This window comes from Myiozetetes cayanensis, unplaced genomic scaffold (assembly GCF_022539395.1).
Source record: "Myiozetetes cayanensis isolate MyiCay16 unplaced genomic scaffold, myiCay2020 scf3, whole genome shotgun sequence".
NCBI classification, from domain to species: domain Eukaryota; kingdom Metazoa; phylum Chordata; class Aves; order Passeriformes; family Tyrannidae; genus Myiozetetes; species Myiozetetes cayanensis.
In genome coordinates, this window is record NW_026087521.1 from 67,550,596 (window position 1) to 67,578,140 (window position 27,545).

General features: G+C 40.4%; 1 protein-coding gene across 2 annotated transcripts in view; it reads right to left on the bottom strand.

Moving 5' to 3' along the window:
• Positions 1-21,819, bottom strand: part of PPARA (peroxisome proliferator activated receptor alpha) — a 35,602-nt gene extending 13,783 nt beyond the window's left edge. The window contains exons 1-4 of one of the 2 annotated variants that reach the window (XM_050323314.1): positions 20,778-21,819; positions 18,387-18,509; positions 2,799-3,043; positions 698-858 (exon numbers count right to left, since the gene is read on the bottom strand). In XM_050323314.1, the coding sequence (XP_050179271.1) occupies positions 698-858; positions 2,799-3,006 (369 nt within the window). In that variant the 5' untranslated portion in view covers positions 3,007-3,043; positions 18,387-18,509; positions 20,778-21,819. Of the gene's footprint in view, positions 1-697; positions 859-2,798; positions 3,044-18,386; positions 18,514-20,777 lie in introns of both variants that reach the window. The other variant, XM_050323311.1, reaches the window with a different exon arrangement.
• Between the last annotated feature and the right edge of the window lie 5,726 nt (positions 21,820-27,545).

Sequence of the window (27,545 nt, forward strand, 5' to 3'; positions counted from 1 at the left end):
TCTAGTAGCTACTCTGCATTATTCCGTACGATTTATATTCACATGAGCATATTCTGACATGGTGCATGAAAGAAGACTGTACACAGAGTTCTCTCCTCTCGTGTTGTAATGCAAAAAAAAGTCCAAAACTAAAAAATTAGATGAAAAAGAAAAGAATCTTGTAATTCATAGGCCATATCATCCCAAAAAATGATACATTCATGATTAGAGTAATTTGCTCCAGAGATGTGCCCTGGCCCCAAAACTACAAGAGGCACAATGCCAAGTGATTCAGGCAGAATGTGGCAGAGATGAGAAATTCGGGATTTGTTACTGTTACAATGGAGCTCTAGCAGACTGGCATGCTCCTTGCAGCCATACTCCCAACACAAACAAAACACTAGGGGAGCAGGAAGGCTTTCATTTTTGGTCACAGTTTGGTGTTTTAAGTTTTTTTAGTGCTTAACTAACTATATCCAGAAAAGCAGTGTTAAAATGATCATTGCAAATTGCTCCTGCTTGATAAAGGTCTGCTATTGAGTTACGGTGTCTGAACAATTTACTTCAGGAAAAAGATCACAGATATGTTTATATTTAAATAATTGTAATGGCTAGTACTGTCACAATCAGACATTTCTGTACCAAATGTTTATGCTCGCATTACCCTGTAAATAAAGCAATGTGATTTAAGTTCTTAAGAAGAAAATGATGACTGTACCTTACAGCCTTCACAAGCATGTACTCCGTAATGGTAGCCTGAGGCTTTATCCCCACATATTCTACATTCAATGTTTAATGCTCCATTGGATGATTCATCTATGCTACCTGCAGCTGTGGCAAAATTAATGGATGAAGGACTGGATGCTGGTGAAAGGGTGTCTAAAAGAAAAAGGAACACTTCATAAATACTATACTATGAAGGTTGATAAAATTTCTAAATTAAATTAAAACCACATAAAAATGAGCTTTTAAAAAAAATAATAGTCATTAAATGAACTAATAGTTTGACCATAAGTCTTTGAAAAATAATTCATATTACCAGTGCAAAATACAGGGTGTACCTTGCTAATTTTGATGGGACACACAATGTCAACAAGAAAAAGCTTTACTGAAGTGACTCTGGAAACAAGAACTAGAGGGGTGATAATGGACTCAGTAAATACACACCACACTCAGATATTTTATATTTTGCTTATAATGGGAAAAGCATTTCTGAATTGTACAGTGAAATAAACTCTCTAGATGTTTTACTAGTAGATGATATTACAAAACTAACACGTTCCAACCTTAATTATTTCAATTAATATTTCCACCTTGTTTAAGAAAAATATTTTCTGAGGCCAGAATTTCTTCTATCTTCCATCTTGCAACTTGCACCACAAGACTTCAGCAAATTAATGGGTGTGTTATTTTAACAGACAGATTAAGAAACACTCATGAATGTAGGTCAGCAAGTATTATGTTGGAAAAAACCTTGGCATAGAACTCAGAGTCTGCATTGCCAGTGCTGCCAAGCCCACAGGCATCAGAGTCATCAAGAACAGCCTAAGCCCCAGGATTTTTTTTGAAGTGTGGTTTCTTTCTACTTGCCTTATGGAATTTGAGCCTTGGAAGTTTACATTCTGTATCTTCTTTAACCACAAGATTAGAACATTTTGCAATGAACACTAAATTCTCATATGAGAAGGTGACATTAGAAGGTGATCTAAATCATTGTAGGCCTTGTACAAACTTACACACAAATAATTGCAAAACCTCCTGTCTGAAGGACTGTGTTATAAACACATATAGACATAAACACATAATGGCCAGTCTTCGCGAGCGAAGATCCGGGGAAGGTCTTTCCACCTTCCAGCCTGCGCATTGGATTTTTTAGGTGAGACACAGTGTGCGCGGAACTGAGCCCACCCTTTAATCCTAAGGTTCATCTGCCGGGGCCAAGCGAGCTTGGACGGTGGCAGCGAGGTCCTTAGGACGTAGGTGGGTTGCCTTTAAGGGCTAACGAGCCCCACCTGCCCGGGAGTGGCCCTGACCGGGAATCGAACCCGGGTCTCCGCGGTGATAGCGCGGCGCCTTTACCACTAGACCACCAGGGGCTCCACATAAACACATATAGACATATATAAAGCACATCATAACTCTTCCTGTACAAGGCATCCCTCTAATGAGAATGTTTGCAACCAAAAGGGAACCAAATCATAGTTCTACAAACATCCCTTAGGCCAACAGTGCCAAGAGGCAGCTCCCCCTGCTCCCTTCCAAACTCACACAGTTCTATTATTTCAGGCTTTGTAAGGTGGAACAGGGATCACAGGCTGGGAATCGATTTAAAGTAAGAAACCCCTAAAACCAAAACATAATGTAAAGTAACCAGAAAGTTAATTGTAAACTACTTCAAATGGCTCTACAGCTAAAAGGTTTGCAACCCCCCAGGTTTAACACGAACACCTTACTGACATCACCACAGTGTCCCACACCCTGCAGTGATTCCCATGCTGATCTCTCCAGTAAAGCCTCTCACAAAGGTTTTTGACTCAGGACTATGTAATGTATGAGCACTGAGACTGCAACTGGCTAGTAATAACTATTTTTAAAAATTATTTTGAAAAAGGTGTTGATAATAATGGTAATTTACAAGAGAAGCTTCAGTTACAGTCATTTTTCAGTGACATTTGTCTAACAAACTAACTTAAATATTGTAAGACCATGCTATAATCAGTTTATATATTTTTAGTGTCTCTTCATCACAAACAACAATTTAATAGGTTTTTAATTTCTATCACTATATTTATAAAAGAAAGTTTTGTGATAAACCTTACCTGTTATTACTGAGCCATCAGATCCTGGGCCATTTCCCAGTGACTGGAACTCTGTTAAGCTTAAAGCACCAGAACTATCATCACCTAGAGACTGGGAGAGGTCTTGAATGTTCTCCATATCTTGTAGGAGTTCTCCAGATAAAGGGCTGTCTATATCCTCCTCCTCCAAGGGAGTAAGGGGATAGAGCTGGTTTTCAGTGTCCACCATTTTGATCAAGCAGAGCAGTCACTTAAACTTCTTTACACTGGTGAAAGAATAATTAAAAAAAAAATCAGACTATTAATTTTTTTCTAAATACTTCAACCAGTTGCAGCACACTGGATACAGGAAATCCAATCCAACACTGTGGAATATTATCAACATTCTGTTGCTCTGGAAGCTTTATGCAATATGAATAATCAACAACACAAGCGGAGGGGGGAAATGCCCCAAAAGACTTCAATATGAATGAAAGTTATGACAAGATCAACCTGTAGATTGTTGTTTCCTCTCCATTGCTGAGAAAAGTTACATACTGTGTTTCTACAAAAGGCACTATGCACTTCCCACCAAAATTTATAGAGAAATAACAAACATCAATATTCCACTCACTCTTTGTGAGTAGGAAAAAAAATGAGATGCTGTCACTAACTTTCCATCTCATAGTACAAAGACCTTAGTACTAATCTATTTGCCCAACTTCTTGGAAACAGGATAGTTTTAACTAAAAAAGGAAAATTATTCTGAATCACATAGTGCAGCAAATAAGAATATCTAGAAGACCAATTATGGGACTTTATCTGTGATTCCCATCATCAGTTACAGGCAACAGGTGTGTTTCTGTACCAGTTGTGCTGTCAATGAAAAGCTCCACGCACCCTGGCTGTGTGTGCTGAACCACCTCCCCGCCCCCCCCAGGCCCTGGGCTGATCCCACAACGTGGGCAGAGTCAGGGGGGACCCTTCCCCTCTGCCCTCCTAGGTGAGACTTCCCTGCAGAGCTGCCTCCAGCCCTGGGGAACAACAGCACAGGGACGTGGAACTGCTGGAGCGAGTCCAGAGGAGGCCATGGAGATGCTCCCAGGGCTGGAGCCCCTCTCTTCTGGAGCCAGGCTGGGAGAGCTGGGGGAGTTCACCTGGAGAAGAGAAGGCTCCAGGGAGACCTGAGAGCCCCTTCCAGGTCCTGAAGAGGCTCCAGGAGAGCTGGAGAGGGACCTCGGACAAGGGACAGAGGGACAGGACAAGGGGAAATGGCTTCCCACTGCCAGAGGGCAGGGATAGATGGGATACTGAGAAGAAATTCTTCCCTATGAGGGTGGGGAAGCCCTGGCACAGGTTGCCCAGCTGTGGCTGCCCCATCCCTAGAAGTGTCCAAGGCCAGGTTGGATTCTTTAGGAATGTATGATCACATACCCAAGGAAAGTGGCACATTACTGTAGATAATCTGACAAAGATTTTATGGCTAAGCCTTCTGCAGGCATTCAGAACAACGCCTGTAGTTTCATGAAGACTCAAGATACAGAGACGCTTTGCAGATGAAGAGTCCCTTCCAAAATGCTACTTTCAGATAGAAAGAAAGAAAAGAAAGAAAAGAAAGGAAAGAAAGAAAGGAAAGAAAGAAAGGAAAGAAAGAAAGGAAAGAAAGAAAGGAAAGAAAGAAAGGAAAGAAAGAAAGGAAAGAAAGGAAAGAAAGGAAAGAAAGAAAGGAAAGAAAGAAAGAAAGAAAGAAAGAAAGAAAGAAAGAAAGAAAGAAAGAAAGAAAGAAAGAAAGAAAGAAAGAAAGAGAAAGAAAGAAAGAAAGAGAAGAAAGAAAGAAAAGAAGAAAGAAAGAAAGAAAGAAAGAAAGAAAGAAAGAAAGAAAGAAAGAAAGAAAAAGAAAGAAAGAAAGAAGAAAGAAAGAAAGAAAGAAAGAAAGAAAGAAAGAAAGAAAGAAAGAAAGAAAGAAAGAAAAAGAAAGAAAGAAAAAGAAAGAAAGAAAGAAAAAGAAAGAGAGAAAGAAAGAAAGAAAGAAAGAAAGAAAGAAAGAAAGAAAAAGAAAGAAAGAAAGAAAAAGAAAGAATCAACTACAAACACTTATGGTTAACATCATCTATTATTCTCTGCCAATACGTTCAATCTTGAACACCTTTGTACCATTTCTCTGTTGAGGCAGCATGAATAAGCCCAGTAACACCTGGAACTAGCTGTGTTGTTTGCTCCTGGTTATCTATCAAAATCCCTGACACTTAAATTGAGAAATGAGAAATCAGTTGTATGTACCTGTGAAAACAAAGTTAAATTGCTATCCCTGAGATGTAGCTATTTTGTGACAAGGGAAAAGCGCAAAGAAACCTTGATGTACATTGGTTTTGTGATGATAGCTGAGAATAACTGTTCTCCAGCAATCCAAACGAGACAACCAAATTTGTCTCCCTAAGGCAGCATCAACAAAAAAGGAAGGAAAGGAAAGGAAAGGCTTGGGAGCTGAACTCTGAACATAGCAACAGCTGCCTGGTATCGCCCAAAGTGCACCATCCTTTTCCACATTTACAACCAGTATGTAAAACTCAGCAGCCTTTTGAGCTAAATTTCTATAAAAACAACCTAACAGCTAGTAAAACATAAATTAAGTGCTTCTTATTTTAACTATTACATCCCCTTTTGTACTTTCAAACACTACAAGTAAATTACAGCTGCTTAATCATTACAGCTCTTGTCAATGATTAACTGGTACCTGAGCAAGCATAACCATCTCTGAAGACTGTCAAAATATACTCATATTTTCATTACTGAAAAAGTTATAGTTGATTTTTTTAAAAAACACAGAAAAACTTTAAATAATATGTCTAGTATTCATGCAGTAAACTGCCTTCTGGCTTCTCTATGTTTTGGGCATGTTTACACATGCATATGCTTTCATTGGCAGGTTTCACATAATAGGCATTGATCCTTGCTTGTATGAAAATAAATCTTCTAAAATAAAATGGGTACTGAGTATGAAGATCATTTAAATAATATTCCCACAGAGTGTTTTGCTTTACAAAAATCTGTACATATTACAACAGTAGATGTGGTAGCTGCAGCGTGATGATTCCACTCAAAGATCTGATTCTTTTAAGTCTTTACAAAAATTCTGTGCCACAAACATATTCCCAGAGGATTTTCTTAGTTTCCCATATAATACTTTAGTCTCCATAACCCCTTTCCTACCCCTACATAACACATGCACAAAGTAAACTGAAAACAGGAGAATAGAACATAGGAAAATAAGGACACAATTTCATATAATTATGATGTTAAGGTTAAACAGGCTTTACTGGTGCTCTCTCACATCCTGTGATCTCTGAAATATGTCTTTTTTCAAAAGAAGTCTTTCCCACCACCACACTGCAAATACCCACTGAGTAACTTACCTATAAACCTGAAACAGGTCTCACAAAAATCCCAGTCAGTTTATCCCAGAAAAGTACCTAATTGTGCAGCTATCGACTCTTTCCTTCGATTTTGGAAAGGGATGGAGGGACACTAAATCCCTGGCCCTTCCACATTTAATACTTGCCACAGCAGGGATAATCCCTATAAGGAAACAGGTCTCTGAGATGCAAAGGTCTCTGGGAAGCAGTGCCAAAGTCTGAACTTACTGCGTACACAAACTGATCGTGTAAAGGGCTTGCTTGCAAATACCAAGGTTAAAGTTGAAACAATCATTACCTCCAGGTCACTTGGAGAATGCTGGGGCTGAAAACAGCACAAGTAAATTGTGATTGCAGTAGATACTTTTAAAAAAGTTAGGTGAACAGGAAGAGCCCTGAATATGTAAACTGTGGGATATTTCCAATATCTTGATTCAACACATAAAAAACAACTGAAAATAAAATTTGGCACCTAAAATGTCAAACTCGGACTTCTATCTGGGAAAGAATGCACATTTTCTTCTCTATCATGTGATGATTCACTTTTCATACTCTGTAACCTTACATACTAGTAATATTTTATATTTTACAAAGTATTAAGAACCTAAGACAAAGATAATTTACTATGCTTGTGATGAAAAATTTTCCTAAGCAACCCCTACATCAAGACTGCCAGTTCCACACCCCTCTCCTGAAAGAACTCACACTGGAAAACTTTGTCTTTCTTCCCTTTATGCAGTTGTACTCCAGGATAGCATATGAAACTTATAAGTACCCTTGCCTTTAAAAGAAATCAAAATTCACATATCCAAATTTTGAAAATCGATAGTAAAACTGTAAAGATAAGATCTTAAAAGCTATGTAAGGAAAATTCTATCAACTTTGATTCAGATTCTCTCCCCAGTCCCATGGCAGGGCAGGGAGCAAGGGGCTCCGTGGGATTCGGTTGCCACCTGAGGCAAAGCCATGACAAAGTGCTAAAAACAAGCTAAGAATATATCTTTTTTGGTTTTATATCACTTAGCCAAACCCAAGGAAAACTTACTGAGACAGGAAGCTGTGTTTCTTTGGTCCCAGGATTTTCTGTCCCCTTGGATTTTAAAAGACATTGCTTGGTGTGTATTACAGATCAGTGTCTCTGAACAGGACCACTCATCCCCCTTTTAAATGCAGCCTTTCTGCTTTAACTATTCCGCTGCATTCCAGACCCTTGTGATTACATATTCACAATTTCCTCCAATACTTTCTTTCACGTATGTAACACATTCATTATACACTAAATAGTTCTCAAAATTGTTTGTTTTGCCAGGATTACTGTTTAAGATGTAACTAATAACAGGATAGTAACAAAACCATTCAGGAGATAATTAAACTATTTATTTCAAATATCATATCCTCTCACTTTCACATAGATGCAGTTACTAAGGGAGCAAAAATGACAAGGCGGAAATTAATTTTCAGCAAACAGAAATAAGAGAGGTAATTCACCTCACCTAGTGTCAGACAGCTCACTTAACATGTTTAGGTTGAGTGGAGCTCAATGGAATTTTGAGAGCCATGACTAATCTTCGAGGCCATGATTACATACTAAAGACACGGTACTTTACAATGAGGTCCCTTTCCTGATCCAGTTCACTGCAGAGCCTTACAAATATTAGTGCTGGCTCTATGGAGGGAGCAGAAATAAGCAGCTGGGGAGAGGGATACACGTGCTGCATGGCCAACAAATAAATGTACAATTGCAGTCTGAACCTTCCCTGCAGAATGCAGTGATGGGTCTGTAACCCTGGTACTTGCACTGCCTGAAGTAAAGAAGCCAGTGCCTCTTCAGGTCTCTGTGAGAGATGAAACTGCTTTACAGATCATGCAGCATCTTTATTTGATTAAGTGATATTATCATCTTTTGACAGGGCCATGGAGGTCAGGATCATGCAGGCTAGTATGGGCACATCCTCCAGATACTCATCATCCTTCCAGCACTAAACTCCCACAAAAACCCAGTAAATAGAAGATATGGGCATTTACTCTGAGTTGAAAAAACATGCTCCAATAAATAACTAAAATAAAATAATAGATCCGATTCTGGAAACTCAAGCTGAGACTAGAATCTAGCTCAAAGAAAGTCTTCATCTGCTTGTAAAGAATAAAACAACATCCTAGCAGCAAATGGCTTTCTAAGAGAGAATTTTAAATTCAACAAGGCTCTCGAGAACCTGGTAACTAGGAACTCTTTACCTTTACACTGACTTCATATTAGACTGAAAAATAGATTTCATCACATTTCATCCACAGCATTAGACTAGTCAGCCTCTAGCAGACAGCTCAACTTCAGATGTAAAGGAAGACCACAGCTCTGGGTTATTGGCACCCTGAGATCTGAAGCCTGTACTTAAATTAGCCCTTGTCATCCCCTTTAACAACAGGAGCCAGATTTGGCTTCATCAGCAATGGGACAGAAAGGTTGTGCAATCTTTGCCTCCGGGCTCCGAGACAAGACTTACAGGTCTAACACCTCAAATCTACACCTATCTGCAGCCATGCTTGCTCTCTTCCATACAAACGGACATCAGATATATCAAACATGGCATTGCTCAAATCTGCATCAAGGTCCTTTTAATAACAGAACTTGAACTCGAGCTCAAATAGGTTCAAGTCTGCACAGAACACCAGTAGGACTTAGAGATTTTTGGTTGGTTTGGCATTTTCCCCCTCCTCTAAATGTGAGTTTTTATCCAAAGAGTAAATGTTTTGGGGGTTTCTTCAACTGGGAATAGGAAAACTTGACTTTTCTTTCTAGTGAATGCTGAACTGAAACTAAAGTCAGAAGTAGTTATATGTCAAAGTAAAGCTTTCAAATCTCTTTTAAATCTGTGTCTGCTGAATTCTTTAAAGAGTTGTCTAGTCAGGACTTCAGTATAAGTCAGTAGTAATATTAGTTAACAAACTATAGAATACTACATTAGGGTTATTGGCAACTTATAATGTTCTCCTTCATTTAACTATTTTCTTCAAGAAGTGTTTTTGAAGCTGTCTTTGTTGCAGTTTTTTTTTGTACTTGATTGGTTGCTTTGCATTTTTTTAATTTCTGGGCTTTTGTATTTCTTTAACTACATTATAATCCAGTCTGATCTTAGATGATTCAAAAACCAAGCAAACACTGTCAAAGACTTAAGAGGAAAACATTGTGTTAAAGTCTTTCATCTTACTTCAACTTTAATAGTCCAGATGAATAGAAGTCCTGAAAAAGTGGCAATTTGTAATTGTGTGTCTCTGTTTCCATTTTTATAGTCAATAATGGGCTCTGACACATCATTCAGAATTGACTAGAAGTTTAATCTATAAATCTATAGAAAAAAGACACTATTTTTAACATGGCTGTAGAAAAAAATCAGCCTGGACAACAGTATGAAGGAAGATTTTTCAATTCATTACATTAGTTGTTAATACACTTAAAGCAAATATTTATATTGGAGTTCATAACATCCAATATTTTTGAGGCGTGACCATTGAAGAAAGTATTTTATCAACAACAGATTACAAAAAAAAGCAACAAGGATTTCTTTTCTGCAAGAAACTAAGCCATGGCAACATCGTAGTAACCAGTATGTTTTTGAGTAGTCTGTATTCTCTGTCATGTGCTGTCTTTCAAGTTCAGTTCCACCAGTACTTCTCACAGCCCACCAGAGTTTCTAATGAAAACCCTTCACTGTTCTATAAACCTTTATACCTGCAGCACACACTCCGTTTTTCTTTTCCCCTCTCAAAAGAATCTCCAGGTTTTGTTCTTTATCCAGTGCATTTGTCAGTATCTCTTCAAGTCACTGTTACATTACACTCAAATTATTCCATACCTGAGGCTTCAAATGTTTATAAGTATTAATATATCAGCCATAGCAGTTTGTGCTCCAAACTTCTACAGACTCTAAATCCTTTGTGACAACACCTTGTAGGCTGTGAGGCTAAAAGAACACTGCTCAGCACACAGATGCTGAACACTGATATGTGGGGACCACAACTGCTGAAAAGCAAAGATCTGGTACATCATTCAGGGCTGTTCTCCGTACACATACATCAAAAGCTGGGATTTGATTCATGGTTGATATTTGAACCAAGGCAAGGTCACATTCAGACAAACATGACATACATGTATTAGCTATTTGATCCAAGACCCAAGGTCACGTTCACACAAATGTGTCATCTGAGTATTTGCTATATTTTTATTACCCCTGCTGATGAACTCAAAGTTCTTTCACTTTCCCCATGTATCCCAAAAAATCCTTACTCATTTGTTTGGTGTGTCCCAAAAACTCCTCACTCATTTATTTGAAAGTCACCTCTTTTGCAATACTGTACAAATGTCCGACAAGCTAATTACATTAACCAAGATTTTGAATTGATTAACAGTCAGGGACACCTCAGCTTCAGAGATTAGTGCTCAGACTGAGGGCTATATCTGATTGTATGCTATGGCCAGAATTAGGAGAATTAAGGAAAAGGAACAAACTAAAAACCCCACAAAAATTGTCTTATAAACTGTGCACAGATTAGATGCCCTAAATCATTATAATTTTTTTTCTAAAAATAATACACAAAAGTAAGTTTTGAGTGGTGAAGTCAAAGCTGACTGTGACACATTCAGGGTTTACAAACAGCCCACACATTTGTCCCAACATTCTGCTCACTGGGAACCAGATTCTTAAGACTAAATTGGAATGTTTACAATTGTTTCCTTACACATGTGATTACAGCATCTCAGATCATGAAAAGTGCCTGCTCAACAACCTTCTAACTATGCCCTGATATTCTACAGAGACCTCATTTGTTGAAGGATACAGACATTTGAGGGTAAAAGGCAAACAAAAAAATGCATGTTAGTGTGGTAACTAAATTATTATCTCCGATATGATCAATTTTTGAAGCAAATAAAATGTAAACCCCTTGCTAAGTCTCCTGCAGAGAACATTTCACTACATATGGTAAAAATAAACTTCATAGGGTGACAAATTAAAAACATCTGTGCAACTAGGATTGTCAATTAAAATTATAATCTAATACATACAGAGGCAGTGCCAGGCAAAATTTTTGGCCGTTTTCCATTAAACATATTGACTGTGCTGTTACATAAACCTCTCACTCAGAAGTTTTACTTGCTCACATGCTTGATTAAAAAAATAAAAACAAATAAACCAACACACGAATATTTACATGACTGTTCTATCAAGAATGACGTCATAACTTTTATAAGCATAGCTGTCTAGTAACTCTAACAAATGTGAAATTTCAGACATACTGAATTTATGAAAAGACATAAAAAACAATTGTCCCTAACTTAGAGTCAAACAAGGCCTTTAATGCACTTTCTGACACTTGATACTATTTCATCCATCTTTAGGGTTCATGTAAATGTATGGATAACTTATAATGAGTTCTTATAAACTAGGAGATAAGAGTCCCTTTTGTTTTATATCTCCAGACCTTTATGCGTGACAGCAATTGGAATATATTGTTGATAATATCTTATTGGCAGTGCCATGTTATAAATAAAAATACCTGTCTTCAGTTGAAAATTACAATAAAATGAAGGATAAGAAATAATTACCTAATCTTTTGTCCTCTGAGCATATTTAATATTTTGGTATGATTTCAACCTTGCTTATTTGACAGAAGAGCAAAGGACTGATCCTGTGAAATAAATACTTCAACTAAATACAACCTAATTTAAGGCCACATATTATATTTGACAGATGCCAAGTAGTTTTCATTTTATTGACCAGCGGTGAAGATTTTGCAATTGTTTAAACAGCATGATAAAAGCTTGAGAGCATCACGACAGTACCCAAATTTAAAAAGTAGCATTCATGGGTGGTTACTACTTACTACTGACCCGGGTTCGATTCCCAGTCAGGGCCACTCCCGGGCAGGTGGGGCTCGTTAGCCTTAAAGGCAAAACCATCTACATCCTAAGGACCTCGCTGCCACTGTCCAAGCTCGCTTGGCCCCGGCAGATGAACCTTAGGATTAAAGGGTGGGCTCAGTTCCACGCACACTGTGTCTCACCTAAAAAATCCAATGCGCAGGCTGGAAGGTGTAAAGACCTTCCCCGGATCTTCGCTCGCGAAGACTGGCCAAATTTTTTTTTTTTTTTTTTTTTTTTAAAAAAAAAACCTACTGCCAGCATTAAAACACTGGGGAAAGGATAAAAAACCCCAAACTTAAATTAAATTAAAACTTTGGGGAGAAGGATAAAAAAGCTTTAATTTCTATTATTTGCTCCCAGAGACACAACATTTCCATATCACTGCCACTCCTGCTGTGCTAGGATGCCTCCCTACTCCCTTCCCTGTGCTGTACTCATGTTGTCCCCTCCCCACAAAGGTGCTGTAGCTGGTTCAGCCTGTGCTGCTGTGGACCTCCTTGTCTCCTGTGCTGGTTGGCAATAGACAGGCCAAATAGAACAGATAATTGCTGAATTCCTATTGCATCATTTCCTCAGGAGGCTCAATAATGTGTTTTCCTTTCTTCTGCCATGTTACCAACTTCCATAACAATTCGGGGACTTTAATGCCTTTGCAACCATTACTGCTTTCTCTAATCTGACAAGACTTGCAGGTTTAGTGTTATTGGGTAGAGGGAGAGGACAGCAGACCATTCTGCAGATACCTGACAGGTAACTAGTCCAAAAGACACAAGAAAACAACCCTGGAAACAGCTTCCAGTAAAGCGGTTTTGGAGCTTAACTCTCTTCCAAGAGAAATCTGGACTTTTGTCTTCTCCCCCCCCGCTTTTTTTCCAGTTTATTTTCAGTATTCACTTTATACTAGGTTTTGTAGAACACATAAGTGCTCAATAGGTGCATGAAATTATGTCAGTACTTGGATTATTCTACAATTTTTCAGACTTGGAACTCACTTGGACTCCTAATCACATACTTTATTAAGGAAAAGATAATTGGCTGTCCTTGAAATAGTGGTTAAATATTCACTTTGGCTGAAGATTTCTGACCCATGAGCAAAAACACTCATCTTAATGGCAACATTCTTCCTGAATAAAGAGCTATTTTTTTGGAACAAAACTTTTAAATCTAAAAGGAGGGGAGGAAAAAAGAAAAAGATAAATTAAAATTACTTAATGCAAAAGGCTGAAAGACAGGTCTGGTGTGTTTAGCACATTGATTTAAGATTGTGAAAAGTTTCACTTGAGTCTTACTGCCTTTTAATGATAACTTAGGCCCTGCAACTCCCCATTAGTCTACCTATTCAGATATAACTTCTCCACCTGACAAACTCCCAAACTTTGCGACCCTGATCTCATTACACAGGTCATGCTTAGAAAAACTGAAATACAAAAGCACACAGATTTGCATCTGTACCTGTTCCTGCAACAGCTCTCCTACTTATGACCAGCATTCCTTTAAAAGGAACATGAAGTCTCTCAGTTTTTTCTATTTTTTTTACAGCTTAAATTTCTACATTTAATCTCGGGCTCCTCCTTATTTTGGCTCAGAACAAAGTCCAGTTACTTTGGTGTTTCATGTTGCAACTTTCATTTCAAAGACCAATAACAACAAAAAATATCTTTCTACCTCAAGAGTGCCCCCCTTTCTGTCTCCCGATCCCAAACCTCAGGTTACAGTTTGGGCTTTGCCCTGGCACACTCCTTTCCAATACTGTTTCATCAGCCATATCAGCCCATCCCCAAATCACCTCCTTCGCCCCCTCGGGCCCTGCAGTCTCCCACCCCAGCTCCTCCAGCGTCTGCACAGCTGCACCCACCTCACCATCTGCAGCCCCCTGCATGATTCATCACCCACCATAACAGACCGGGATTATTCACTATTTGAAAAGCAACAGAGCAATTTACATCTGTTTTTGGAAGAGATTCAAGGAGCCTGAATTCGCCTTCTTAGCAGAGAACACCACCACTGTGTATTTTCAGTGGTTTTATTTCACTGATAAACTCTATTCCCTTGCCCAGACATAATAACATGACTGATGTGATAAACTAAATTCAGCTTAACAGAAGAATTTATATCCTATGAAAAAGAATGACCCTCAGACAAGGTATTACAGATTTAGGCCCCTTCTGCTTGCCAGTGTCTTTTTGCAAGAGTAATTCCAATGGACTAGCTTTCATACTCTTCTACTAGCACAAAAAAATCTAATGTCTTCTACAAACAGCACCTGGAGTTGTGTAGTTTATTTATTCTTCATTAGGCTACTATTTCACTCACTCCTTCAAACTATTTTTACAGGCTCTTGTTACTCAGTTATTACACTTAAATAAATACACAAATAAAACCTGCTAAAAATAATCTAACTTCAATTTAATGTCATGCCACAACTCAGAGGACCCAAAGTGGAATGAGAAACAAAATTCTTTCACCTTTTGTTTTGTTTGCTTTTTGTTTGGGATTTTTTTGTTATGACAAAGGCCTTCAGTTTTAGTCTGATAAACCAGACATCCCTACCTTAAAAAGTTTTTCTTTGTGATAAATGTATCACACAAAAACAAAGTTTACATTGAATTAGCATTACTGACAAGAGCCTTGGCAACTAGCATGAATGCAATTAATCTACATTTTTTGGCAAATGGACATCAAGTACTTGTACTTGCAAGCTCCTGACACGACAGATAGAGGATATTCTTGGGACACATGACTTCACAGCTCTATATCAGGTCACTCTCTACAGTATGGAGATCACGAGCCTCACGCTCCTGCGAGATCCAAAAGTGTTAAAATATAAGCAATTATTTTCCTGCCATTATTTTCCTGGCTCATGCTTCACACGACACAAAGGGTGTCTGGTTACCAATTTAACAGCAATACCAGCATTGCCACCCCAACGCCTTTAACTGAGAAAGCATCTGAATGGCAGAAAGGTGGAACTAAAACATGAGTCCAGGGAAACAGCCAGGATAACAAAACCTGTTTAAAAAGCAATATATGTACTTTCATATTCCAGTTTTACTTCACTTTGTAAGGCATTTTAGCTGGCTTGAACCAGACTTTGAAAGACCAGTTATAGGGACACAGCATGCATTTCTCTGCAGAGCCAAACTGAGCCGTTGGTTGCAAAATAAAGGTACTTCGACCAGCTGAAGTAACATAATAGCTCCCTCAAATCACAAGGATATCTCTTCCACTAGTCCCCGCACCTTCCCTCTCACTCCCTCCTTCCCAGTCACGCCGCCCCCCGGGTGCCTGTGCTGGCTCCCGCCCTTGGCCAACCCTGCAATAGTAAGGGAGCCCAGAGCAGGGCCAAGCCGTGTGTCAGCGTCCTCCGGGACACCACCCTGGACATACCAGCCTGGCTCACTGCCAGGAAAACGCCAGGCCAGGAGCACAGCGCTAGGCCTTGGAGGCGGGGGCAGCCGCTCTGTCCGGGGAGGAGCACGGCTGCGTCCCAGCCATCGGGGTGCTCCAGCTCTCGAGAACAGTCCCCGGCATGGCTTATTCCCCAGTGCAGACACAGCATTGGTGAAACAATTCCGTTTACTAAGTGTAACACAGAAAAACTATAAACAACCAGAGATGGCTGAACAGACCCACTGAGGGGCTGCAAAAAGAATGGACAGAAACACACGGATGGCAGAAGGAAAGAAGCGGCCTAGATCTGATCCATCATGCTCTGTAACCACATTTCTTGCTGTAGCCTATATCTGCAGGGCTATCAGGCACAACAGAGAAAGAAGACATCCTATTTTCTGTCCTTTTTGCATTTAAGTGTTCATTCATACACCACCCCCCCTTGCCATGTAAAAGAGAAATTGAATGAAAGCTGCAAATCGAACAATTTGTATTCTTAAAGGCTAATCACTTGTACGTCTCCACAGGATTTATTACAGGATTTATAATCCTGAGAAAACACAACTCCTTGTAAGTTCACCTGGAATTATGGTAGCTCAATATGCTGAAAATCAGGTGCCCAAAACATACATTTAAGTTGAACGTTTGACAGCGGTTTGAAAACACGGACATGTTTATGTGCAGTTATGTCCGTGTGGCAGCATAGAACACAACAGGTACAGCTACTGCTTTTTTTCAAAGGTAGTATCCTGTGCTGCTTGTCTCTTACTTACACAGGTATCAAAGCTTGCTACCCAATTTGATCAGACTGGCCTGCTTAATTGCACACAGCAGTCTTTTATCCTGAAGGGGGTAAGAATAAATTTCACTATATAGATATATCTTGTAATCTTCCCCTGAAAATCGCTAACGAGCCAACAATAGTCACTATGGTCTGTGGGCTGCAATTAATTTTAACACCAGAGTAAGTGCATAAATGGACAGCCGTGCTGGAGCATTCCCCAGCCCTTGGACAGAAAGCCACTAGGCACTGCCTGCTAATGAACACAGGAGTCTCCAAAGAAGTCTCTTGACACAACACCCACCTTCTCCCTCATACATGTCCTCCCCCTCACACGTGTTGAATAAAGATGTGGGGGAGGGTGTTTTGTTTAATGGGACTCTGCCCCACGGCTCCAGTGTCAGGTACTTTATACCATTCTTGCTGAAGCAGTAACCCTAACAGCAGGTTAGGAGATATCATCACTAATTCAAGTTTTCACTTTCAAATAGGTGTTGCAAATAGACAAAAGTTCTTCTTACCTTCTGAACATTCACATTCAGTGGTTTGTCCTGTGATTTGTTATATCAATCATTTCCAGTAAATAATTATTTACGACAGAACAGGCATGTAGCACTTATTTGTGTAACAAAAAAAGGAAAAGAATGGCTATACAAGCCTATATACAGATAACAGTATTTAGTGTAACAGTGCTGGACGCATGGATATATAAACAAAACAGTAATCCTGCCTCCAAACCTTAATCACAGGCTGTGGAATAGTTTCAAATAATCAATTTTTATTATACCTTTTTTTTGTTAAATGTAAATAACACTAAGTTATTATGGTACTATTTTTTAATGTAAAATACATCAAACTCTAAACTATCCATAATGATACATTCTCTCAGCTCTAGGATATTATACACTCACAGATGAGTAAGGTGTTACTCAACCTGCACTTAATTTGCACACCAAACAGCATCTCTGGTTTCCTTCTATGTACTTATCAACAAACTGAAAACAAACTAATGAGATACCAAATTACGAAATATGAAAATATTTTATGAACTCGCTTTCACATATATATCATCTGCCTGGAAACAACTTCAGTAGCTGCTCACTCCTCTGAGTTCCTCAACGCAGACACATTTTTGAACAAGTTTCTTTTACTATTTGGAAAGATTAAGTGAGTAATTTCTCAGTTTATATATTTTTTAAAAGCCACAATAGTACATCAGCATTTCTAGAAAGGAATGCGTAATTTGCCAAATGCTTGCCACTCTACTCTTAGTGTTTCCACAGGCATGAGACAAATTGAACTTAAACCAATAAATTTAGAGGAATATCATACTAGAGAACAAACTCTGCCTCTTTGGTAATTTGCCTTTCCAAAGCAAAAAAAATTTCAACCCTTTTAAGACACAGCAAAGACCCACACAACTACTCATGTAACAACTCAAGCCTCAGTCAGGACTGGAATGCCAATGAGTTGTATTTTATAATTTGTATTAATCTGTGCACAAGAAGCCCTTCACTGGACACAGAAATTACACTTCCTAGATATTTAAAGACACATGCAGTGCACTTATAAATAAATACTGTTTCATAAGCAGAAACTATGAGAACTGGTATGAGGAAGTGGAGTCAGACTTGGCAACATCTCAATGCCACATGCAATCCGGCCACACAACAATCTTCTCATAACAATTCAATGTTTTTATTACATGCCAAATATCACACTCTTTGAGAGACTTTAGTTTTATTTTGATGATTTAGAGCCTAACCCAACCAGATAAGTACTTTTTAATTCAGTGAAAAAATCAGCATTCTACTTCTTAACAAGTTGTTTAATATTTGACAGTGAAATCCTGATCACTCTACTTCTAAAATATTAAGAATTCAGAATTCTACTGACTATTGCCTAAGACAGTAGTAGATACCAGAACATAAGGAAGTTTTACTTTCACCTGATTGTGCTACTACTTTCTGTTTATCAATTATTTATTGGCACTACTTGCTCAGATTTCTCTCCTTGTCAGTTGACTATGTGTTAATCACTCTTGACAGAGATTCTACCCCAAATGTTTGTTCTTCCCTAGTTGTTCAAGAGCAATGCCAGGATAGCCCCCAGCCCACATATGTACTCACCACTTCAGGCAGCATCTTGCAAGGTGGTAACAGAAGTTGTTCTCTGGAATCTGTTCCCTTTCCATTTCATGTGCACATTGGTGATAACAAGTGGTTCTTCATCAATAAAAAGCTGATGACATCCTTTCTTAAAAAAATAAAAATAAAGAGTCAACAAAATTTCCCAAAGCTTACTATTCTGATTTTATACTGATATGATGTAATTTAAAGCTTTTAAAAAATATTCCTTAATGCTTCTTCAGGAAAAAAATGCTGTCATTTCACTTGGGCTAAAATTATATTTTAAATGACTGAGGCTTTTAATATGTCACTGGTTTTACAGCAGGACCACACTGACATCTAACTAACTATGGAATATGACTTGTATATCCCAATATCATTCTGATCTTTTTAGTTCATACTGGAAAAATTCAAAACCACTCAACTAAGAACACTATAGTGAAAGCTCTGTGCTACTTTAATTATCTATTATAAAGCAAAATACTTTTACTCATAAGGAGCATTCCCACAAATGTCCAAGTCTTTCAATGGACAAACTTATGGTTTCCAAGGTGCATAAGATGCCTTTGCAATTGGCCTTTTAAGTACCATTTACACCCCAAAGGTACAGACTTTGCTTTTATATACATTACAAGACCCATTAAAAACAACAGAAACTATACATACCTCTAAAATTCAAAAAGTTAAAAGATTTGGGGAGATTGTGAAAAAGTAGTCAGATTAAAGGAAAAAAAAAGTTAAAATTCCAAAATTCTTTAAGAAAGTATGCTTTAACATATAATAAATATGAATTAATTTATTTTCCAAGACAAGTATGGTGTTCTCTTTTTTTCCCCTTGCAAAAATTTGCAAGAGAAACAGAACTCGAATCTCAGCAGGAGAACTACAACAAACTAAAGAAAAAATAGTGCTGTTTGCAATTTTAAAGTACAAGCTGTTCTAAAATAAAAAATACTAAGAAAAATTCCATTGCCCTCCTTGTCCACCTTGGGACAACAGTGAGCACTATAATCCATATTCTAGAACAAGATAAATACCTTAGGTCATATATCTACTCTCCTGTAGGACATAATTGTCTTTAGTAGTTTTAGAACACTCCACACATGAAATATTAAAAGCATAACTGGACAAAATCACAACTGAAATGTAACCCTCTCTCCATGGTTAAAAACTTATGATAGCCTTTTTGAAGACTATAGGATTAATAGAAAATTAAGACCTCAAAAACCACTGAAAAGCAAGTGACAAAACCACCGGGTGTTTAGGATGTGCAGGTTTGCAGTAGGTAGCCAAAACTCTCTGTACACCTGACTGCAGAGGATGACAGTCAATATAAAGTAGCAAAAGATTGATAAGAATTTTTTTTTTGGACTATACGAAGAGTTCCTTCCAAACTTGGCAAAAGCGAGGGTGCATGCTGTCTGCACAGTTCCACAAACCTTTGGTAAGGTCTACACACCCTCATCCTTCCAAAACACCACATCAGGTTAATCAAAATCCCCAAACCGGTCACTAAATTAACTAGGAGCCGATGGCCACTTGGCAGCTCATGCCAACTAACAAAGGTTATGACACTGGTTTAGCTTTGAGCAGACGTGTGACCCCATCACATGAACCACAACTGCCCTCAGTTCCAACATGAGACCAGGTATCCTCAGTGCTCAGTCAGGGATTCAGAATTCATAAACAAAACAGGTTTTATAGCTGATTGGTTTTGCTGCCTGCAAAGCAAATATCTAAAAGTGATCAGTGCGAGATGCCAATGAGAAAATCTGTGCATATTCTGTAACACAAGTGTAGTTTGACAACCGCTTTCCTTCGCAACAAAACTTGTGTGACGCCTCGATTAGTGCAGTACTACTAAAACATCCAATGCCACCAAAGTGCCAGACATTATCATTCCAGATAATCCTGTCTGACAAATCCTGTACTCATACTACTTCCCTCAGACAGTTTAGGAACAGCTACCCGTGTCACCGAGACTGTGCCAATCTTCATATAAATAGAGTGCGTTTTCGCACTCTTTTCCATTAGTACTTCTGGAATGCTTTCTGAAAAGCAAGTGGCCAGCCCCGGAGGGCCAACAAAGAACTCACCAAACCACAGAGCCCCGGAGGCGCTGCCCGTGCCCCACTCCTCGCTCCCAAGACAGAGGGGCTTCCCTCCGAGCAGCCGACCGGGAACAGCACAACCCGCCCGGCCCAGCCAAGCCAACAGCGGGAACCTCCAGGCTCGTACTTTGTGCCCAATGCCGAGTTCATTCCAGGTTAAGGACAACCCAGATTGCCCCATTTAGGACACATGACAGTTGCCAAGCAGCACCTTGTGTGACGGGGCATCACCCCTCCTCCCGTTCCCCGCTCCCCCGGGGTTCCCAGGCTGGCTCTTTACCTCCGCCCTCCAGCGCTGGGCCGGCTCTGCCCGTCCCGCAGCCCCTGGGCCCGGTCCCCACCGCTGGCGGCCGGCGCCGAGCGAGCGCGCAGCGGGAGCCGCTACAGCATCTCCCCGAGCCGGCTACCTCCGCCTAGGGCTTCGCACCGCGGGGCGAGGGAGATAAGGAGCAGCGAATAGCGAGGGAGGGGAGGAGAAGAGAGGACAGGTCATTAGCAAAGTCGCCGCTGCGTTAGCGAGGCGGGACCGTCACCAGCCCCGGGCGGGCGCTCCCGCCTCCTCCCCGGAGCCCCGCGGGACTCGGGCACGGCAGGGCGGGGGGTGCCCCCAGGGCAGTACCGTGCATCGCTGCCGGCCCGCGGACTGCGCTGCGCGGGGCCGGGCGGGCACAGCCGCGTCCCCGGTTGCCGGCGGGGCGGGATCGGGAACACTGGGGGAGCGGCCGGTGACAGATCCCGGAAGTGAGGTCAGCACACACCTCCCGCCGCGGCAGCGCGCCATTGGCGGGGCGGGAACGGCCCCGCTCTCCTCGCGCCCTGCTCAGTCCTCACACAGTCCTTAGCCCCCTCACACCCATCTCAGTCCTCACACAGTCCTTAGCCCCCTCACACCCATCTCAGTCCTCACACAGTCCTTAGCCCCCTCACACCCATCTCAGTCCTCACACAGTCCTTAGCCCCCTCACACCCATCTCAGTCCTCACACAGTCCTTAGCCCCCTCACACCCATCTCAGTCCTCACACAGTCCTTAGCCCCCTCACACCCATCTCAGTCCTCACACAGTCCTTAGCCCCCTCACACCCATCTCAGTCCTCACACAGTCCTTAGCCCCCTCACACCCATCTCAGTCCTCACACAGTCCTTAGCCCCCTCACACCCATCTCAGTCCTCACACAGTCCTTAGCCCCCTCACACCCATCTCAGTCCTCACACAGTCCTTAGCCCCCTCACACCCATCTCAGTCCTCACACAGTCCTTAGTCCCCTCACACTCAGTCCTCACTCCCCTTCACAGTCCTCAGCCCCCTCACATCCATCTTAGTCCTCACAGTCCTCAGACCCCTCACTCCCCTCACACCTCCTCACAATCCTGCCTTCTCACTCCCCTCACACCCTCCCCTCAGACCCCTTGTTGCCTAAAATGGAAGAAAAGAACCCTCAGACTCCTCACTCACCTCACATCCCACTGGCCTTGGGTCCCTCTGCGCCCCCGCAGCTTCACAAAGATCCAGGATGAAGGTAGGCAAGCCTGAGGCACCAAGACTTTCAAACAAGTCTGTGCCCACCTGCGTGAGGGCAAGCACGGGGGGACCACTGCTGCACAAAAACACTGCTGGCTTTCCAAAATCATGGGAAGTGCGTGTTTGCCTTCACATTTGCACTTTGTTCAAGGAAAAAATCCCAAAAAACAAACCTAAAAGAAAACTCACTTTATCACTGACCTGAGTAGTCAATGGTAGAGTGCTGAAGATGAAACATGACTTGCTTCACATGTTTCCAATGGGAAGTTGATTGAGGCCCAGAAGGCAAAGGAGAGCACTGTCCTGAGGGCTTGGCCCCTTTCTGCAGTGAGCACCACACTAAATTCCACAAATGTCTCATAAATTTAAGCACATGGCCCCTGGACACCAGAGCACTCAGTGCAGGAACAACAGTAACAGAGAGGCTCAAAACCCCCCAAAAGCAGGGCTCATACCAACTAGCAAAAGGCAACATTCACCCCAGAAAACAAAGCTAACAAAAGCCCTCACATTTATTTTATAACCTTTTTAAGACTATTTCAAGCTGGTTCTGGTCACAGTCCAACTTCTCAATCACTAATGCTCCTCCAAGGTCTACTCCAAGCCAGGCCAACACCCAGTGCCAAAAGAATCGGTTGATTTAGTAGATAAATTCCCAATTTTAATACCTACGTATTTTCTCTGTGTGTAGCAGAGATCAGCTGATAACAAGGATCAGGGACTATTTCCATTAAAGATATTATCTGAGAAGACAAGTTTTTCATTCAGTTTGGCTCCTTCCTTCCAACCTGTTTCCCCTCTTGTGTGGGCAAGGAAAACTGTGGAGACTGAGGACATTTTGTGTGAATTTCCATACTGAACTTTGAGATTGGGTTTAGGAGGTCTGTTTGAAAGCATGCTTGTATTGCTGGTTACTGAGGAGACATGGTACAAGCGCTGCAGTACAATTCCCCAAAGTAAGATCTTGGTATGGATGCAGGCTTTTGCCTCGGTAATATACACATTTTGATGGATTCACCACTGTTGCCAGTGAGAGGCTTGCCAGGCTGTCTGAGCTTTATGCTAGCTGTTGAGCTCATCTTGTCCTGACTCATGCACAAACACGTCCCAGAGGCAGTAAAAGCACAAGATATTTAATGGAATTTAAAATGAGCTGTGGGCTTCTCATCCCACACCAAATGTGTAGCAACCTCCATCTACAGCATGGTCAGCAGGGAGGGTTGTGTTACCCAGACATGGAAGAGAGCTTTCTTAATCCCTGCATTGGAAGTGTTTCTTCCGAAGAATTAGGATACTGTTTGTTGATAAAAATGGCTGATATTGCAGAAAGCATCTATAGTGAAGGAGTAGAATATATTCCGCACTTAAAATATTTACACAGGAGACTCTAATGATTCCTTTTTTTCCTGAAAGAGCTTTTAAAGTCTAGGTTACCGACTGGATTGTGTAAATTTGTATCACAGTTTGAATCTTAATAACATACTAAACATCATAAATATCCATTAGCTATTTAAATGTGCAAGCTTTTAGAAATTACAAATTAGATTACTTACTAGGCTTTTAGCTGGAATAAGATTTAATTAGTGTTGTATTCTATTAATATGCAATCAATCACCTTATTACTATTGCCTAACAACTCGACAGTTGTGAAACAAGCAGTCAGATTTGTGCAGTTGTTGATTTTCTGTCTTTCCAGTAGCCAGTTGGAAACAAATTCTGTGGGAGCAGATGAGCAGATCCAGTCAGCACAGACTCATTCAGAAGCCTGGGAGAGAGACTACACCAGGAAAAACTCTCAGTGCTTTCGTCACCTCCTCCAGCTACAGGTAAAACACAGGAAGTCGGCTGACCCTGCGCTCAAATGTTTGCTGTGGTTTCTCTTCCTGATTTGATGACAAAGGTTTTAGCAGACAATGGGGCCTTGGTTATGCTGAGTCATCACGAAAGACTTTCCCAAGAAGGTGGATACAGCTACAGAGCCTTCCCATTTGGGTATTTGTTTGAACAGGCACTGCAGGCACCTAATACTGTAGCCAGCCCTTTATCAGCTGAAACAGCAGATACACAGTTCTGTTTCTCCTTGAGTGATTATTGAAGTTTTACAGAGCTAACATTTGCTAAGTGAAAATTAATTTAATACCACTGAATTACTCTTATTTCTTAAATGAGTAAAAGAGGCTGGACCATCACAAGGCAACAAGTTTTATGAACAGAGGCCACTAGCAGAAGTCTAGAAAACTATCCAAGTGTAATTTATGTCTTTTTATATATAATTTTGTGCACACTGAATCCTGCCCATTTGTGCCTGGTCAAAATATGTCAAAGCCAAAAGTCCCATGTGATAAGGAACAGGGGACGGTTACTTCTGAATTATTTAATATAGACTGTATGCAAATTATCGTTAAAAGAGCCTTAAAAAAAACCCTCCTTAAAAACCTCCTTAAAAAAACCCAAGAAAACTGTTGGATGGAGGAGATCTGTGAGATGTATCCAACCCTGAGCTTTCCTTACGAAGCTCTGCCCCAGTAGAGCAGTTTGGGTACAGAAATGTCTGTGCTGCTTTGCTTGTCTGTTGGTTTTAGGGCAGGCTGAATTTGGAGGTTGTTTTTTTTTCAGAAGCACTTCTCTTTCCTGGATTAGAACAAAGCTCTAAGACTAAAAGTGGTAAATGAAAACATTTAGATAAATCATATGAGGTTCACCTGCCTCATTTTAATATGACAGGTTTTGGATGGAACCAGGATGCAAGTTACAGGTTTACACAAGTCTAGTGTTCTGCAAAACTATTTAGGCATTCCTTTTTTTTTTTTTTTTTAAACCTAATAGGAGATTATATTTCCCAACAAAAGAAGCAATTAAAAGTTGTTACTTAATAATTTTCGTTAGAGATATTTACTATGCCATCCCATCAATGTAAGGTATAGACTCAGTCACTCAGATAACTTCTATCTGTATTTGAAAGTTACTTTGCTCATTACTTTTCCCTTATTAAAATAATTCATTATTTGTCAGAGTGTCAAGATCAAACATTCTGGGTGTCCATACATTTCTTCCTGTGTCAAAAAGCCTTCAGAACAGTTGCATGTAAGATCATGGTGCTTTAAACTCATTAACGCTTCCTAAGCCAGAATGCTTGGCATTCCTCTCATTGCTCTTCTGGAGGAACCAGAGGGGAAATGAGTGACTTGAAAACAGTTCACGGGGAATAAGCAATTACTCTTAAAACTCAGCTGTGGCTTTTCTTCCCCAAATTTGCCTAACCTTCTCATGTGAATTATTTCTTCCTCCAGTGTAAGATTCCTTTTCTATATGTTTCCTTTGTGCTGGACACTACATTACCATATTCTGCAGGTTTCAGAAGATTTATTTGTGGGGTTTGGTTTTTGTCTCTGAGAACTGCTAAAAATCAGTTAGACTTACTTAATATAATAAATTACACATTTTTAGAAAACAAGTCACTGCTTGGTATCTTGAACTGAATAGAAATGTTGTTATTCTGTTACTGCGGTTGATTGCTTCTTCCTTCCTTCCTTCCTTCCTGCACATGATACTTGCCACAATGTGACTGAAGGAATAACAGTTGCCTCCTATTTTGAAGTTTTTTTCTATTATCCGAGGAAATAGATGCACTTTTAATTTAATTGCTTCATGCATTTCAATGTATTGATCCCTGTATTTCAAGTTCTTCAAACTGAATACTATTTGAATGTTTCTATTTCAAAGAAAGAGTTTCTTTCCTCATCCAGGCTTCTCACTGCTTCCTACTTTTGTTGGCTCAATGAAGTCTTCATTGTCCCTTTTCCCCAAGTCTCAGCTTCCCATTCAGTGTTTTATCTGTCTCAACTGAGATTCTCTTGGGCAACATCCTTAAAATCTGTCCCTGTTGTCCCCACTATAACTGTGATTCATGATCTTACTCATGAGCTGACTATTGCAACATATCTTTTGGTCTTCACTCTACCCCCTCTCCAGCCAAAGCTATCTTTCACTGACCCCTCTCAAGTCTCTTTACTCTTTACGCCAGCTCTATGCCCTTTGATGTCTGTTTCCAATTCCGAGCCCTTCTTTCCTGTAACACCTGTGTGCTCTCTCCTCTAATAATCCTGTAGAAAACCTGCCCTTTCCCTGCAGAGCTTGTATGTGAGCATAACCCAGTGGAACACGGAAGCAAGACAGAATGTTTGGTGGATCATGTTTCTTAATACAATTATTAGCAACTTCTTGGTTTTCTCTTAAAAGTGTTGTCCTCTATCTCCCTGCAGTGTGTATGTGTTCCCTCACATGGCTTGATCAGCTTAAGCCCTCACTGGTAAATCCTCCCAGCATACTCCCAGCAACGCTTATCTACTCTTGTCTGGCTTAGTTGCAGCCTTAATTGAAGTTTCAGAAGTTTCTGTTTATGCAGATTTCAAGAAGGAATTGCTGTGAAAATGTCAGCTTGCTGTGATCTCACCTCTTTGTAAATAATTCAGTCCAAGTGCAGAAATTAAAACTGACGTTGCAGCTTCTGTTTGCCTCCGTACTCTGCACACCTCAGGCCAAGTTCTTCATGCTCCAGAGGTGTGAGTACATCTGTTTAGGAGGGGGATTGCAGTGATGTTACATGCTGTGTTGCTGCCAGAGCACCCAAAGGGAGTCAGTGCAAATCAAGTGCTTTTGTGCTCCTTCTGGTGCAAAGTCCGATGGCTCCTGAAGGCATCCAGAGGGGTAGCATGTGGCACTGGTGCAGGTGTCCACACCAGTGCATTTCCCAGAGCTCATCTGGTCAGTTTTGCAGTCCTCCAGGATTCTTAAGACAAGCAGTTTCTTTTCCTTGTACTCACTTGCGCTACTGTACTGCTTGTACTACTTCCCCCCAGAGGAAGGGCAAGTATTGTCAAGTAAAAATGTTGAGTTTGGGTGCTTAGGGTGTGTAAATGTGAGACTTAGTCAAAGCAATTAGCTGAGTAACTATTCAGCTTCAATTGTTTTCCTACCCTGTTTCCAGGCCATGACTAATACTTGCAGTGATACACACCCAGCCTTTTCCAGCGTTCACAACCAATATACTGAGCGTTGGCCACAACTGCCTGGGATGAAGAACAACCACGGAGTCCATTTCTGGGTTCAATCACTGCACATCTACAAGTCAAATTTTAAAACAAAAGCAACACACATATAAATGCTTTGTAGGTACTACTTTTTCCTTCAAACTTTGACTGTCCATGTTCTGATTCAAGTGTTTCTCACAGTTCTTTACACTGACCAACTCTGCTGTGGGAATAGGAGCTGCTCATAACTAAGTCCTAAATTTTTTTAAAGCAAGTCTGTATTTCTAAAATTGTTTAAAGTGTTTGATAAAAGAATTTCTCAACAAGATGTTAAATAACACAGAAGTGGGAGGTCAGATGAGACTTGAAAACACATGCAGATTGACTGTGCTATAAAACAGATTAACAAGATCATTAGTGGCTAGAAATTGAGGCTTGCCTCAGGCTGGCAGCAGAAAGGCCAGAGTTTTCTGATCCTGTGGCCTCAGAAACATCCCA